Genomic DNA, 17,687 nt, shown 5'->3' with positions numbered 1-17,687 from the left:
CTTTGGAGACAACGACCCACCCAATGGAGCATCCAACGGACCGCGCCTAGGAAAACGTGGGCCAAGCAAGTGGAAAATGACTTGAAGAGCCGACGTCTCGACCTTAACCAGGCTAGGACTGACGCCATGGATCATAAGGTATGGAAGAACATCACAGAGCAAGTCCGAAACCCTGCGGCACCTACAGCAGCATACTGGTTGCGTGGCCAACCGCCTCCCCCAGCTGCCAGCTAAGGACCAAAGAAGAAGAAGAAGAACACAGCCCATGTATTTACTCATTTCACTATGACTCCCAGCAGTCCTGGAAATCCCCATTACCTTGCTTTCCAGGCTGCTGCTCAATTGCATTTCAATAAAAGCAGTGCAAGAATCACTTTGTCCTCTGCCAGTGGCTACTGTTAATCTATTAGTCCATGTATCCCCCCCAAACTAGCAGTTTTCCCTGACCCACATAACCCTGCCTCAATAGCATCAGCAAATATTCTTGCACCCTTTCTATTTAAGTGTATCCCATCCCTGGAGAAGCAGTCTCTCCTGTTAACAAGCACAGACCAGGCTGAGAAAAATTCTACTCCTTGAGCCTTGTACAATCTCTCCAGGATCGAATTGATTTTTTTTTTTTTTTTGGGTGATGCTTTCTTGCATCATGTGCCCTTGCTGATGCTAAAGTCTTTAATGTTATTTAGTGATTCCTCCTGTTGGACCAATGCAATTATGATGCCTACCTCTCTTCCCTATTAGTGATGATCAGTTGCTGGTGACAAGATGATTAAATTTCCATGCACTAGAGACTTATTTTCAATAAGTCACGTGTAGAATGTGTAGTGAGGAGGACAATATTGTCATTGCTATGTTTGGTATTTGAAGTGAAATAGAATTAAAAGGAAAATGGTGATTTTGTTCATATTCTTTAAGCTGCAGAACATTTACTACTGCCAATGACATGGCGCCTCCATAACCAGGTGGGCAGGAGCAGAAGTGCATAGCACATGCTTCTTGATTAGACCGGGGTTCAAGCCTGTTACCACCAAATATGGAGGAGGCGGAAAGGTCAGGGAATGACCACCGCATATCCCCGGAGCAATATGGCCTTACTTGCTAATGCTCCTAAAAAAAAAAAACCAACCAAACCAAATAACTGCTAATGAACCTTCAGAAGGTGGCAGAAATTCTTTGGTAGCTCTTCAACTCTTGCCAACATTCTCTGCAGTGTTCTCTTTGCTCTGTGCACACTTATCATCTTCCACTGTTGTCCTGCATCAGATTTGTCATTTGATTTATTTTAGTTAAGGCAGTCAGTGAGAATTCACAAACTCTGTGCAACAATTATAACGTTTCTTCATATTTCATTATTTCATTGGGGAGTATTTTATCAATTATAACAAAGGTGATGGCATAAATTATGAAAAATTGCTACTACTGCTACTGGAAATCTAAAACTGTTTTAAGAAGAAACTAAAACAATATTTGTTTTCAGTTCTACCATGTGAGTAAAATGTAAAGATTGTCTAAACTGTGTTATTAATATAAAAATTAAAAAGGTATAGCTTGCTACCACATTTAATGAAGCTTCAAAAATATTTTGATTGTTTGAGATATATCTCTTCTTTATAAATGGTATTATGCAAATTAATTTTATGCATAATTATATTTAGGGTAAGCTATGGTCTTAGAATAATGTATGTGGATAAAAATGCAAACAATTTAAAATTGAGCCCATATATCACAAAAAATGAATGGCATAAGTATAGCCCATTGTTAACTGTTGGATGGTATGTCAGTAGTAGTAAAACAGTTTCACTGAAATTGTAAACTCCTTTTTCTGTGGTGGCCATACTGAGAGTAAATAAAACTGTATTGCTACAAAAGGAAACACTTCTCTGCATTGGTTTTAAAATCATTTATTTAAACTGGAATAATGATTAAATTTTAAATTTAGAGTTACCACACATTCCAGTCCCCTCTTCCTGGGTCTTCTTAAATATAAAAAAACTTTATTTAAAAAACTATTAATGGCTTTTAAAGAAAACATAATCACATTCAGTTCTCAGTTCACAGTGAGGAGTTGGCACATGTGGTATCTCTAAATTTAAATTTTAAATTTAAAAGTTAATTATTATCCCAGTTTAAATTAACTATTTCAAAACCAATGCAGTGAAGTGTTTCCTTTTGTAACCTATCTCTGTCCTGCATTAAACTGTGCCTTTCAATGAAAACATTATGAAAAATTTATTTTTTCATATTTTATTTATAATAATGATGTGTACATTACCTTTTATGGCATATGTCCCTCAGATATTAGAGTGGCACCTTTTCTTGCACAACTCCTGTCTTTTTATTTATTGCAATGTGGGCTTTATATATTGTACTGTTATAGTTATTTGAGAGTTGTGCAGGCCAAAAAACCCAGAAAGAGTCATAATATCAACTAACTGCAATCTTGATTGAAGAGGCCTTTAAGAATTCCTCAAATACTTTGTATTCAATGGAATTTGAGCCCACATCTTTCTGAATGAGTGACAGGTGGCAAACTCTTTATGAGGTGTGGCTGTTAAATAACAAGAGTGCACACACAGCCACTACCCACCAAGTGCCACCTGTGAAACAGCAACACAGCAGTTTACCTTGAACCTTTCCCTAGTTGTCTGCCAAGCCATATTCCAACACACTCATTCATTTTGTGATGAAACTGGTTTTCATTACTTTGTGTTTTTGCAGTTTGCCAGAAAAATGACAGACAAGAAGAATCAACCTCAATTTTTTAACAAAGCTAAAGAAAATGTCAACTGAAAGTTATGAGCTGTTACATCAAGTTCATGGGGAAGATACTCTGTCAAGAGCTTGTGTATTTGAATGGTATAAAAGATTTTTATAAGGAAGAGAGAATGTTGAAGATGATGAATAACTTCTGTCTAGTATCCATGAAAATTGAAAATGTGGACTGCGTAAGGACACTGATTAGAAGTGATCATCGTGTAAGCATTGGAATGGTTGCATCAGAATTCAATATGGACAAAGGAAAGTTAGACAAATTTTAATTGAAAATTTAGGCACGAGAAAAGTGTATGCCAAGATGGTGTCAAAAATTTTGAATGAAAATCAAAGAAAAGACTCCAAATTTGTGAAGATGTTTTGGAAAATGAAGAAGATCCAGACTTTCTGAGTACTATAATTACTTGCAATGAAAGTTGGCTGTCCCAGTATGAATCAGAAATACCTTCCATGACAAAAAGCAAGAATGTCAAAATCAAAAATGAAAACCATGCTTCTTGTTTTCTTTGATATTAAAGGAATCATTGTGGTTGAATTTGTCCTGCAAAATCAGACTGTTAATCAAACATACTACATTAAAGTTCTGACAAGGCTGTGTGGAAAAATTCAAAGGAAGAGACTTGAATTGAGGAAGGATGGTTGGATGGTCCAGCACGAAAGGTGCTCTCTGCCAGTTTCTGGCCCAAAAACAAATCCGTGTGTGTGAACATGCACCCTACTCACCAGACCTAGCTCCCTTGAATTTTTTTTCTCTTCTCTAAACTGAAAAGTGTACTTAAGGTAACCCATGTTCAGCACATTGATAACATTCAGAAAAAATGACCAAAGTGTTAAAATTGCTTACAGAAGATAACTTCCAGAAATGTTTCTTTGCTTGGAAGAAATGTATGGAACAGTGTGTGCAAGCCCAAGGCAATTATTTTGAAGGGGATAACTTGTATTTTATTATTATTATTATTATTATTATTATTATTATTATTATTAGCCATATGGTACAAGGAAGCCTGAAGCTTATGCTGCACCAGCCAAAAAAAAAAAAAAAAAAATTATTCCCGAGTTACCCCCTGTGTGTGTGTGTGTGTGTGTGTGTGTGTGTGAGAGAGAGAGAGAGAGAAGTAGAAAGGCATCACCAAGAAAGAGAAGAATGATGATATCCAGCTCAGGACCCTGGGTTTGCCAAGCCCATACTCACCAGATGTGAGCCCCCGGGGATGAATTTCATTATATTTATTTTATTGCAACAGTGTTGTTATTTAATAGCCACACTTTGTGTGCTGTCATGGAAGGTATATGTTGTGTATTGTGTGCTGTATCTTGTATGTTAGCTACACAGTGTATTTAATGCACTATTTTATGTATATCAAATTGCATATTTGTTTTACTCTTCTTTTTTTTTTTTTTTTCAGTGTTTATTTGCACTTCACTGAAATGAAGTGGAAATCTTTAAATATATCTTTTAAAAATCTTGATACAAGTGAATGCAATATATATGTGCATTTTTGTATGTACTTTTAGGAAGTAAAAGATAAGTTGGAAAGTGAACATAAACAAGTTTCAACATTAGAAAGTGAACTCCTTAAAGCCACACAAGTATTACAAGACAAAGAAAATGAACTGGAGTCTATAAAACAGATGCTGGATAACAGACGCTCAGCATTAGATGCTATAGACAGTGCTGTTCATACAGCAGTATTTAGAGGAATTGTTGCTGCAAGGTTGGGTAATAAAGAAGGCATAGCCAAGGCAAGGGAAGATTTGAAATCTGTTTTAAAGAAGGTAAACAACACACTGAAATTATATCTCTTAATTTTGGATATATATTTCTTCATTATTTTAAATTAAGCTTTTATGAAGTGAAGTGTAAGTGTTACAAAGAAATCAATAATAAAATACAATTAAATTTTTATTGAAAAAAAGTAAATTAGAAAGTTTATATCAGGCCTTTCAACCATATGAATTTCTTTAAAAGTAATTAAGGTCTTCAACCTCAGTTATTATCGATCATTTTTTTAAAAATTGTATATTGCCATTTTAAATAAAATACCATTTTTAGAATTATAATTTGTTTATTATAAAAACATATTAGGTAGGTAAACAAAAATTTTATGAAAACATAGACATTAAATCAGGCAAGTAATTAATGCCATTGCTGGCATTGGTATTCTACAATAATTTCTATTATATTTTTATTTCTATGCACTACAATTGGCTAAAATATTCTTTCTGATCAATCATTGCTGGCTCCTGTTTTATAGATTTATGATTAATATAATTTTAATTAAATATTGCATGAAAGGCATACATGATATATTCTAGATGACTAAATCAGAAGGTGCCTTCATAGCCAGGTGGGAAGGAGCAGCAGTGCATAGCACACGCTTCTTGATTAGACCGGGGTTCAAGCTCATTACCACCAAATACGGAGGATGCGGAAAGGTCAGGGAATGATCACCGCATATCCCGGAGCAATATGGCCTTAGTTGATAATGCTCCTAAAAACCAAATAACAAACAAACAAACAAACTAAATCAGAATTACAAACTACATGACACTTAACTCTACATTTATGTGGAGTTGTGTCAATTACTTTGTAATTTTAATTTAGTGATAATTACAGTAATAACTGTAGCATTGCTTATTATTTATTTACTTGCTAATTCTGTTAAATTTTAGCCTGTATATACACTAGTGCAGACAGGCTGCTAGGGCGGGTCATGGGGTTTTGTCAATGATATATAGGAATTTTGCTAGCAGGGAAAAGGAGGTGATTGTCCCTCTGTATAAGGCAATGGTCAGGCCACGCCTTGAGTACTGCATACAGGTCTGGAGGCCTCATTTTAGGAAGGATGTAGATTTGCTTGAGCGTGTACAGAGAAGAGCAACACGATTGGTGAGGGGAATGAAGGGATTCTCTTACCAAGAGAGGCTTAAGTTCTGCAAATTGCAGTGGCTGGAGACTAGGCACCTGCGCGGTGATCTGATTGAGGTCTATAAGGCCTTGAATGGGTTGAGCACGCTGAATTCTGATGGGATCCTTCCACTTGTTCAGATTACCAACCTACGGGGACATAAGTTCAAATTAAGAAAGGACAGATGTAGAATAGATGTGCGGAAATTTGCCTTTAGCCAGCGGGTGGTTAATTGCTGGAACAAACTTCCATCTGTCGTTGTGGAAGTTGATAGGTTAAATAAATTTAAGGAGGAACTGGACAGGCATTTGGAGGGAATGGTGTGATTTTTTTTTTTTTTTTTTTTTAGCTGATGCTGCATAAGCTCCTACACTTGCTTTCTTGCATCATGTGCCACTACTACTACTACTACTACTACTACTACTACTACTAGTCATTTTTTATATTTATTTTTACAATTAGCCTTAGCTAATTATTTAAATTGATTAGTTACTAACTACTTTATTGGTTTACATGGCTGTTTCCTATTTTTCCTTGTCTTGGTTTTTGAAGAAAATTAAAGCAAATATATTTTCTAATCAATTTTTTTGTGTTCATACTACTGTGGAAATTTTAGACCTGACTACATTTTCATCAAAAACACTGAACATAGAGGTTCAAATAAAGCTCTCTGCATTTAGAGAAATATTTTCAACTTTTCAAATCATAAGGAAATCATATCTTAATTATGTAGACAAGATCTAATCCTTTAAGAATTAAATTTGAAATGCAGATTTGTTCTTTATACTTGAGAGTTTATATTCTTAATTAATGCTAATGATCCTTTAAGGTTCTCTTGGATTATGAAGAAGAGAATAAAAACAGACCTTCTTCCCCTCATTTAACCAAGGAAGATCATTTATTAGAGGAGTTTCATTTAAGAATGGATGAAATGAAAAATAAGGAAAATGCCATCAAAGTAAGTTTTTTTGACAAAATAATAAAATATATTTTTAAGAGTCACTTCATTTATATCTGGTTATATGAAATTAGTTAAAAAGGCTTGAAAAGGCTCCAGTCACAGAACCTTACTTGTTATTAATTTAAAATATGATTATTTAATTTTTAACTCATTTTTTTTAACTTTATGCATCTTATTGTATGCTTGCATTTGTCTTATAAATCTATTCTGTATTTTCAGACTTTAGAGAATGATTGTTCTTCAAGACTAGAAAAAATTCGTGAGCTTCAGTTAACAAACCAGGCACTTCAAGATAAGTTGAATCATTCAGCTCAAGTGCATGTCACGACATGTGCTGAAAAGGATGAAATGATTTCTCAACTACAACATTCCCTCAGAGATGCAGAGTTGAAAATGGAGGTAAGATATTTAAAGAATTTTTGAGACAGAAGTTGTATAAGTTATTGCCTCATGCAAAAGATTTATGAAAAAATGAACATGACTTATTTGATGTCATGAACGCAGCAGTCAGAAAATTGTGAGGAGTTAGAGTCATATGATATGCATTGTTTTATCAAAATTTATTTTATTGTGATATTACATCCTGATTCTTGGATGAGCAGGAGACACTAAGTCTTTGACAAAAATTAATACAGTGTTGTTATTTGATCCGGAGAAGTAATTAGAATTTTAAGAAAAATAAATAGAACTAAGAAGTGAGAAGCAATGGCAAAACCACCTTTGGGTAAATAAATGGAATTAACAGATTGGATGCATAGCAAAATCATCTTATTTGCTTCACTTATCATTGATATCCAATTAATGATAAGTGAAGCAAATGAAAGGTAGTATGGACATATAGAAAAGATGGGTGAAGAGAAAGAGTAACTAAACAGATATTTAAAGGAAAAATGAATGGTAATAGACCTAAATGCAGACCAAAGGGAAGGGGAATCAGTGATAGTAAGCAAGGATTAAAGAAAAGTCTAGGCTAGGACTAGAGATATAACCAGCATTAGAAGAAAATATTAATGAAAGGCTGTTGGTCTTGAAGGCTGATCTGATTTATACTATTATAATGATCTCTACATCACTGGGTTTGAAAAATTTGGTTGAAGAATGTTAATGGGTGGATGGATATTTTATCTCAGCAATGAAAATTTTTACCATGCCTCAACTGACATATACAGTTGTTTTGGAATTAAGGGTTTTTGCATTGTGTAATTAATTATAGTATGTGAAAGTTTGTTTAGAAGGGTAAGGGAGTATCTGTAGCTCTTTGTGAGCATATTAGCAATATATTGATAATTGGTGATGAATTCAAAAGAATCTCTCAGTCCAGAAATTATTACATATGGCATTAGACCGACATAGTGCATTTTAATTGTCATGTTTGTAAGCAACGTTGTACAGGAACCTTTGTTCATTTGTATTTGATGGAATAAATAAATAAATGTACAACGATGATTGTTCATTTGTGACAACACTATACTGTATATCTTATCGAACCTTGTTCGTATGTACTGATGTTTATGATTTGGGAGGTAACCCATTAATTTGTTATATCTCTCTTGTGCTTCTTCAATACATTGTCATTTTATAATTAATTTAGATATATATAGAAATAATATAAAAAATTATAAAAATACAATAATAATAGAACAAAAATAAATGTTAATTATGTAAATAAATTTAAAAGCTTTTAATTTTCACAGAACTTAATTATTAGTTGACTCTCCAATTGTATCATAGCATGAGAGTGACTGGCATCAACAAGCATGCTGTTTTGGGAAGCTGTAGTACTGTTTTCCAGCTGGGCTAGAGCATACGAATTCCAAAAATCTTAATCTTGATGTTATTATTGCCAATTTTAATATTGATTCTTCCACAGTGTATAATATTAGAGCAAAAAAAATTTTAATATGTTTCTTAGCTAATTCATTGTTAATTCTCTCTCTCTCTCTCTCTCTCTGCTTCTTCATATTTTTTATTGTTTTATTACATAAAATAATAGATAGATGAACTAAAATAAATAGTGGGTAAACATGTCTTTGCGTGCTAAATACTTTGGATTACTTGAAGATATCACAAGTATTTGTAGATGAATACCAATAATCAAAAATGTCTAATAATCTCGTACTATGGCCTCATGAATGCTGGGACCATGGCAGTATACCAGATTATTGGACTTCTATTGTATTACAAAATCTACTCATTATTTGATAAAAATTGTTCATCACACGTGTTATGGCATGTATGGCATTTTAAACTAGTATAAATTTTAAATTATCAATTTAAAATTATATTTTAATTCTAAATCTAGTGTCTGTTTGTTATAAAGTTTAAAACCTAACTCATAAATTTGAAGAAAATTGAGTTTTATTTAAATTATTATTTTATTGATATTAAAATAATTTTTCTTATAGACATCATTGAATGAAAGGAATAACTTGGTCCTGGAACATGAAAAGGCAGTTCAAGATGTACTTTCTACATTACAAGAGAAAGATTCTATAATTGAGGAACTCTGCAAACAGTCAAAAGACGACCGAGATGCTAAAGAAAAAGAGATAGAAAGTTTAAAAGCTAAAATCTGTGAACAAGAAGCAAAATTAGCTTTAGAAAAACAAACTTTTATAGAAAAAATAGAAGATCAGTGGTCAAAACAAGAGAAAGCAGAAAATAAAATGAAACAATTAGAAGAACAAGCAAAAAATGTTATTCGTCTTCTTCAGAATCTGGCGATTGGATGTATGAAAGAAAAAAGAACAGTGAGGAAGGTAGGAGACAAATCTTTTTGGAAGAAGCTAGGATATTTTTCTTTGAGTGATGATATGCTTGAAACTAATTCTCAGAAGGTATGTAAATACTTGCATGTTTTTTTAAGTAATATTGTCTTAACTCCTCTTGGTAATGTGAACTAATTTAGAGTCCACTGGCTTAACTTTGATAGCCCAGTGGGTTCATGACATGTGACTCCAAACCAATTATAATTAAATGTTAAATTTTTATTACAAAATGCACAATTTTAAGCTTACCTTTATTCTAAAAAATTAACAGGTGCATTAGTGTATGCTACATATCTGCTGGTGTAATTTTTTGAAATTACACCAGCAGATGTATGCTCAGAGAGTCAAATATTGTTATTCAAGGCTATGGGGTAATACTAGGATGTCCATAAAGTTCCTCTATACTGCAATTTTTACTATTCTTTATTGTAAATTATAGTAAATCTTTCAAAGTTTCATTGCTTATCTTAGTATATATTGTTATGGACACCCCTTGAAGGCCTGGAGAATATCTAGCCAGTAATCGAATTTCTTTCCATGTTTGTTGTAATACAGCAGTGTTGCTACAAACATAGTAGGAAATCAATTGTTGAGATGCTGAGATCCAGCTTTATGCAGTGCCTCAGATTCAGTACATACAACCAAATGTCACTCTGCAACAGGATGGCAACTGTTCCCCTTACTGGGGGTGTACCTATTTTTCTAGTATCTCAGGAATAAATTTCCAGGAAGATGGATTTTAAGAGATGGATGACAACTCCACCCTCCCGATGTAACTCTCCCCAGCTCCTGACTTTTTAATATGTAGATATGTAAAAGACATTTTGATTCACACGGCAGTCACTGGGATTGAATGAATTCCATACCTGTATCATGAATGCCCTTGTGGTGTTAGATGCTGTTGTACTTCAACAAATGTCAAGAGAATATTCAGGGGTGGGCAGAGAGGGCATATGCTCCCCCTTTAACCAAAAATTCTAAAAGAAAATGAACACAGAAGGCAGTCTAAAAAAAAAACTAAAAAATTTGGTTGCCATGCCCCCCCCTTACAATGATACCTGGATGGTTGCAACCATGCCCTACCTTACGATGATGCCTGGATTCGCCACTGACAAATGTGGTAGTAAATCAATTACTGGCTAAATATACTCTGTGCCACTAATGGTGTTCACTTTGAGAGTACACAATACTAGAATAAGAAATGAAATTTTGAGAGATTTACTACATAACTGCATTTGTTTATCTTCAGAATGCATAAAAAACTCAGGAGGAATATGGATCCTTGCATTATTATTGTTTTGTAATTAATTTAAATTCTTTAGACAAAAAAAATTCTCATGATCAGATAACCCAGTGAGTTTTAGGTGAGTGTATGGGTAGACAGACTACTTACTCTGAAATTGGAGTATGCTAAGTGCTCTTAACAATATCAGACAGTTTTGCTAATTGATCATAAGTGTATTGGGGTTGTTATGGTTTGATTATGCTTGTTCCTCCCACAAATAACAGAATAAAGCTTAAGAATTTCTTATCCACATGGAAAACATTGAATTGTATATATAATTGTTGTTGTTGTTGTTACTTGGATTTTAGGAGCATTAGCAACTAAGGCCATATTGCTCCGAGGATATGCAGTGGTCATTCCTTGACCTTTCCGCATCCTCCGTATTTGGTGGTCATGGACTCGGACACCGGTCTAATCAAGAAACGTGTGCTACGCACTGCCACTCCTACCCACCTGGCTACGGAGGCGTCGTATATATAATTAGCATAAGCCTTTTAGCAGTCCTGCTTTTTTTGGTATTAATTAAATTTCATCGAAATTCATATAAACTTCACTACTACTTGTTCAAATGATTAAACTTAGATAATTATGATCTTTTATCTCACAGTAATTAATTATTTTTTTTATTTACAGGTTATTCCAGAAAAAGTGCTATCAGTAGAAAACATAAACAAGTGTTACCATTGCTCTGAAAATATCTTCTTATCCTATCAGAATTTAGAAAAACAAACTGAATTACTGGAGCATATAGCTTCTGATATTATATTTAAAAAATCTCTCTCAATTAAAGATATTAATACAAGCCATTCCTTAAATCCAGATTATCCGTATACCTTCTCCACTGGGTGTAACAAGGTAAGCAATATCAAATGTTCCATTGCCACATACACAATTTATTTCTTTTTATTTGTTGACTTATTAAAATAGCAGTACCTACATGTGCTTTGTTGATGTCAGGCCAAAGCAAATGTTTTTTACTACATTAAATCTGCTCTAAAAGACAAATTTTTTAAAGGTATTTTACTTCAGAATTTTATATTGAAGCCAGCAAAGTGATGTTTTTTGTTTTGTGTGCAAAAGAAATTCCTCCATACAGTAGATCACTGTTAACATGCTTTATATCACATAACAAAAATGTTATAAAGAAATGATTCTTTATAACAACTGTCATAGATAAAAAAGAATAAAATAAATAATATAATATTAACGTAACAAGAAATATTTTACAACAATTATTAGAAAGCATATGGTGGAATTTTAGTCACAGACTAAAATTTTATCACATAACTCTAATAACTGTTGTAAAATGATTGATTCATAGCAGAATATAGTAGAAGCATCAATACTCGAGGCATTTAATTACCACCAAGTACTGTGGGAAGATCTGATTGTGCAACTGAGCCTTGAGCAAGGAGTTATCACAAAAGGAAGTGCATAATCATCCTTGTGGAATTCAATAACTGTCTTTGTCTTCAACTGCAGGTCCTATTAGTATTTCCCTGAATCATCTTGTTGAAGTAGGTGACATACTGAGTCATATTTACATGCTTATCTGTGAATGAATGGGGCATAGTGTAGAATGATTTTAAGCTGACTTCAGTTTAGTGGAAGGAAAGCCTGATTCAAATCCAGACAAAAACATATGTTTGGATTTGATCCCATATTTCCAAATACTCATGTGAAACTATTTCATTCTTTCCACATTCTACTATTATAATATATAATTTACAATGTCAATTATTTGTGCAAATACTTAATTTCACTTAATTTCATATTTAAAATAATATCCGTAATTTTTATTTGTAAAATAATAAGAGAAGTTTACCTCAATATAGTACGTAGAACACTTCCGTATGATACACTCCACAAATTAAAACAAAAAATTCGAAAAATTTAGATTAGAGTAACAAATAATTTAAAAAATTAAAAATCAATTTAACACAATTAAATTAATTTAATGCAATTAAAAATAACAAAATTAACGAAAAAAATTGCAAAACAATTTTTTTTGTTAATTTTCTTATTTTTAATTGCGTTAAATTAATTGATTTTTAATTTTTTAAATTATTTGTTACTCTAATGTAAGTTTTTCAATTTTTTTCATTTTAATTTCTGGAGAGTATCATACGGAAGTGTTCTACGTACTATATTGAGGTAAACTTCTCTTATTATTTTACAAATATTGATATCAACGTAGAACATATTGAGCATTACAGCTCTGGTTCATACTATTTAAAATAATATCATAAACTATCATAAACTAAAATAATATCATAAAATATCATAAACTTGATTCCTGGCTGAGACTTTTCAAATGATACATAGTTTATATCAGTTTATATTATAATGCATAATAGATTAATTGTTAGATAAAGCTAGACATTACTAAAAAAGAGATGCAAACTTTATTCAAATGTTAGTAAGTAGCAGGATAATTCCTGCCATAACTTTTTAAATAATGAATAGTGATAATTAATACTGGATTAATATTTTTTCTGTAATTTTTCAAGACCATAACTTTATCTTTTAGGTCCATTTTCAGAAGTTAGTGGAGTTACAACAACAATTAAATGAATCCCATACAGTTTGTGAGCTGCTACAGCAACAACTAGCAGATGTAACTGAGTTTGTAGATCAAATTCTTCATCTAGATGAATACAAAAATAAGAATCTTTCGGCACTTTCACTAGTTCAGTATTTGAAAAAAGAGCAACCAAAACTTACAGAATATCCGGGAATTGTTAATAACAAAATAACATGTAAGTAAAGCTGTTTATTTTACAACTTATTTAATTTTAATAATGGCATTATAATGATTCTTACCATTAAAAATACTGAAATAGTATTGTGCGAGTATTTTTAATGACAAGTGATATTTCTTTTTGGACTTCTTATACAGTAAACTTCCATTATAACACTCTCGCTTATGATGCTATCCTGCACTTAGTACCCTTTTTTTTTTTGCTCCATTTGAGCCTGGTCCCTCCTAAGCACTATAACAGAAGTTTACTGTATATGTTTTATTCTTTTTTTAACCTTTTATTATGTTCTAAATGTGAATGTTTAAAAAATTTTTGCTAAAATTTCTGGCACTTTCACTTAAAATGTCAAGTAATTTTATATATATTAATTTTTTCTCTGTCCATATAGTGCAAGATAGATCTTGTGTTTCTGAGGAAAGAAGTGCCCCGGAGGGAATTTCAGCTACTAGTCAGTTTGAGATGGAACCTAGTACAAATGAAAGATCAGAAAGGTATTTCTTACCTTGTATGCAATGCATGTTAGAATTTTAGGATATTTCTGAACTTTTTTAAGAAATTTTAGGAGATTAAAAAAACTTAATCTTGCACTTCTTAAATTTGCCATTTTAATGAGAATTAATTGCATATACTGCTTATGATGCTTTCATGAATAACTACCTCCATATATAATACACACAAATTAAAAAAATAAATTAAAAAAAGGTTGGTTATTATTAATTTTTTTTTTTTTTTATGTAAACCCCAAACACGAGAGGTATTGGAACCTATAGTACTTAGTACCGTGCTTGGATTGGAGGTTGAGAAGATGAAAGAAGATATTTGTTGACATTAGATGAACTTCTGTAGACTAATTTTCAGGAAATACGTATGAAGGAAGTTTGTTCCAGAAAACGGCAGTTGAATGAATAAACGAGGAAGATGAAACGTTGGTTCTGTGATTTTGAAGTTGGACAGTAAATGGATGTTGGCTGGTGGCAGCATGTGTTCGGACTGTTTTGAAAGAGAGAGCAGGAATTATAGAAGCCAATTCAGAAGAACAGTGCCCATGGAAGTATCTGTAGAAGAGGCATGCAGCAGAAACAGTACGTCTATGAGACAGTGAGTGGAGAGACTCTGTTAGAGATGAATCATTAATTAACCTAACTGCCCTCTTCTGAATGGAATCAAGAAGCCTGAGAGAGGTTTTGGGGGTACCACCCCAGATGTGGGAACAATATTCCATGGTAGGGCAGATTTGCGATTTGTACAGAGAACAGCTGTTTGGAAGAAAAGTAATGCCGAGAGCGAAAGAGAAGACCAAGTTTTTTTAGATGTAGAGGAAGCAATATTTGTAATGTGCTTGTGCCAAGAGAGATTAGAAGTCAGGGTAATCCCCAAAAGAGATATATCATTTTGCCTAGAAATCGGAGTGTCATCAAATATAAACATAGGAGCAGAAAAATCCTTTTTGCAAGATATAAGACAAGACTGAGTTTTAGAAGGATTGAAATCAACTAAGTTGTCTTTGCTCCACTGGAGAATTACCTGGAGATTGGCATTTAAGGAATTGGTAGCAGATTTTTGAGAAAGAAGTTGAAGCTGATTGAGCAGGACAAGGTTTCTTAAAATGGAAAGTGGAATGCAATGTGCTATCATCGGCAAAACTATGGATAGGATTTCCAGTCAATGGAAGAAGGTCATTAATATACAAGAGGAAAAGAGTGGGGGAAAGAACTGAACCTTGGTGGACACCGGCATTAGTGGAGAAATTAGAAGACAGAGAGCCATCTACCATCACTCTCAGTGAGCGATTAGAGAGAAAACTGGATAACCAATTACAAAAAAGTTGGCAAACCATAAGATGGAAGCTTGTTTAGAAGACCTGTATGCCAAACACAATCGAAAGCCTTTGAGATGTCAAGAGCAACTGCTTGTGTTTCACCAAACTTTTCCATTGAATCGGTCCATAAATGGGTAACATAAGCCAGAATATCACCAGTGGATCGACACTGATGGAATCCATACTTGCGATCGTTGATCAGATGGAAGGTTTTTAGGTAGTTTAAGAGTTGACGGTTAATTGATTTCTCCATTACTTTAGAAAGAGTGGAAGTAATTGCAATGGGATGATAATTGGATGGGAGGGATTTGTCACCCTTTTTAGGAACTGGCTGGATTTGAGCAAATTTCCAAGCAGAAGGAAAAACACCTTTGGAATAAGAAAGTGAAAAAAAGGTGGCAAAGAACAAGAGTAAGTTCAGGAGCACAGGTTTTGAGAACAATTGGAGAAATACCATCAGGACCTGGAGCTTTCTTAGCATCAGGGTTCGTCAAAATCCTTCTGACATCCTTTTGATGGAAGACCACAGGAGGCATTGAATGGAGCACGTTGGGAATGGTGGGAGGTGTTTTATCAAGATCATTAATACATGAGTTGGGAGAAAAATGGGATGCTAGCAGGTCGCCTTTATCCTTGGCCGAAGTGATAACGGAACCATGTGGTTTGGACAGAGGTGGGAGCAGAGATGAGCAAAAGTTGCAGCCAATAGCTTTGGCTCTAAGAGACCAGAATGCTTGGCTACCATTAGGGCAAGAAGCAAGTTTTCTACTCTTAGCCTGTTCAAACTCTAGTTTGGACTGATTAATAACTGCATATAGTAGAACTGCAAGCAATATTTCATATATTGCTTGGAATATCCCAATCCTGAAACAACCCTTTCACGAGTTGTCTAGAATGTAGATTTTAGAAAGTGTGCATGCTTTCTGAAAGCCACATTACAGCCAGTTTGTGTTGACATTTATCTGCCCAAAGTTTGAAGCTTCATGTGTCTGTTTGCAATAACAAGTTGGTCAGATACAGTGAACATTTCTGTCTCACTGATAGTTCATCAGTGAGACATATTTGTCTTTTTTAAATGTATGATGCCAAAAATACACCTGCTTACACAGAACTGAAGCACCATGCACAGTTTTCAGTAGGCAATGATTCACTACAGCAAGTATCCTTGTGGTAAGGAAAAAATGAATATTCATGGACTTCTTCATTTGACCATGTGATGTTGTTGGTAGTCATTTTGTTTATTTCGTGGATGTCAATTGTAGCATATGTGCTATCCATTAACACCTTCAAACACTGTGCATGTTTCTCACTCATTTCATATGTAATTTCATTGTTTTTAGGAATGAAAGTTTTACTGTGTTAGGCTAAACATGGAAGCTTGTTTAGCCTAATGCAGTAAAACTGTGTTAGGCTAAACAAGCACACACACGCACGCGCGCGCACACACACACATACACACACACACACAAAAAGTATTTCAGACATCCCTTCCAATTTGGAGTGAGATGAATCCAAAGTAGGAATAGGTTTAAAGTGTACAAACAATAATAGAGATATCTCAGACAAGCAGAATGAGTTGCTGCAAGGGACTTACAAAATTTTGAAGTGGATTCCAAATGTTGGATTCCAAATCAGCAATTTGTCACTGTGTGTGTGTGTAACAGCCACCCCTTTTGAGCCTCAGAAAAGTCAGCTACAGCTGATGTAGTGAAAAGACAGAAGATGGATGGCAATGTAAGTATACACAAGTGATCTGGAAGGCTAAAAACTGCTGGATAAGCAATGTTGACCCTAATAGAAAGTGGTGAAAACATTATATTGGAGCCCCAGATGGCCCCAGGAATTTTGATATCCAATGAATGTCAAACATCATTTGCAGCAGGGTTGAGCCAATCATTCTTGGAACATTGGAAACAAATCCTATGAAGTGGCGAGTCACGTTATTGTATGCTATCTTAAGATCACTGTAATGAAGTTCAGATAAGATATCATGGTATTAGGCTGTTTCTCATATTTCAACTCAGACTATACATTTCAGTGCCAAAAACCATCAATGCTAAGTCTTGAACTCACATCTTGAACAATTCTATGGTGCCCACACACTGACAGTTGTGTGGGGCCTTTTGATGATGTTTCATTCCATACGGTAAGCAGTTTGAAAACTTGCTTTGAAGAAAATTAATCCAACAACTCATCTGTCCAGCTTAGTCCAGACTTTTATCCAGTCAACTGTCTTTGGGATGAAATGGAACACCAGATCATGGTGCATTCAGTATGCCTTCCTTCTACAACTGAATTGGGAACTTCACTGAAAGAGGAATGAACACAAATTTTGCTGCCTGATACAAGAACAGGTTGAAAGTATTCCACAATGGAATAAGTCTTACATTGGAGCAAAAGGTGGCCTACTT

At 33.9% G+C, this 17,687-nt stretch overlaps 1 protein-coding gene across 1 annotated transcript in view; it reads left to right on the top strand.

Moving 5' to 3' along the window:
* The window catches only part of LOC150086474 (uncharacterized), a 153,862-nt gene that overhangs the window by 79,506 nt on the left and 56,669 nt on the right, over positions 1-17,687 (top strand). The window contains exons 8-14 of the mRNA XM_090372179.1: positions 4,288-4,548; positions 6,511-6,639; positions 6,862-7,041; positions 9,048-9,479; positions 11,329-11,550; positions 13,226-13,454; positions 13,846-13,948. Coding sequence (XP_090228305.1) covers positions 4,288-4,548; positions 6,511-6,639; positions 6,862-7,041; positions 9,048-9,479; positions 11,329-11,550; positions 13,226-13,454; positions 13,846-13,948 — 1,556 coding nt within the window. The remainder of the gene's footprint in view (positions 1-4,287; positions 4,549-6,510; positions 6,640-6,861; positions 7,042-9,047; positions 9,480-11,328; positions 11,551-13,225; positions 13,455-13,845; positions 13,949-17,687) is intronic.

Source organism: Mastigoproctus giganteus, chromosome 4 (assembly GCF_048544385.1).
Source record: "Mastigoproctus giganteus isolate SK-2022 chromosome 4, ASM4854438v1, whole genome shotgun sequence".
In the NCBI taxonomy this organism is placed as follows: Eukaryota; Metazoa; Arthropoda; class Arachnida; order Uropygi; family Thelyphonidae; genus Mastigoproctus; species Mastigoproctus giganteus.
The sequence above is the reverse complement of the archived record's forward strand: the minus strand, read 5'-3'. Positions and strand labels throughout refer to the sequence as shown.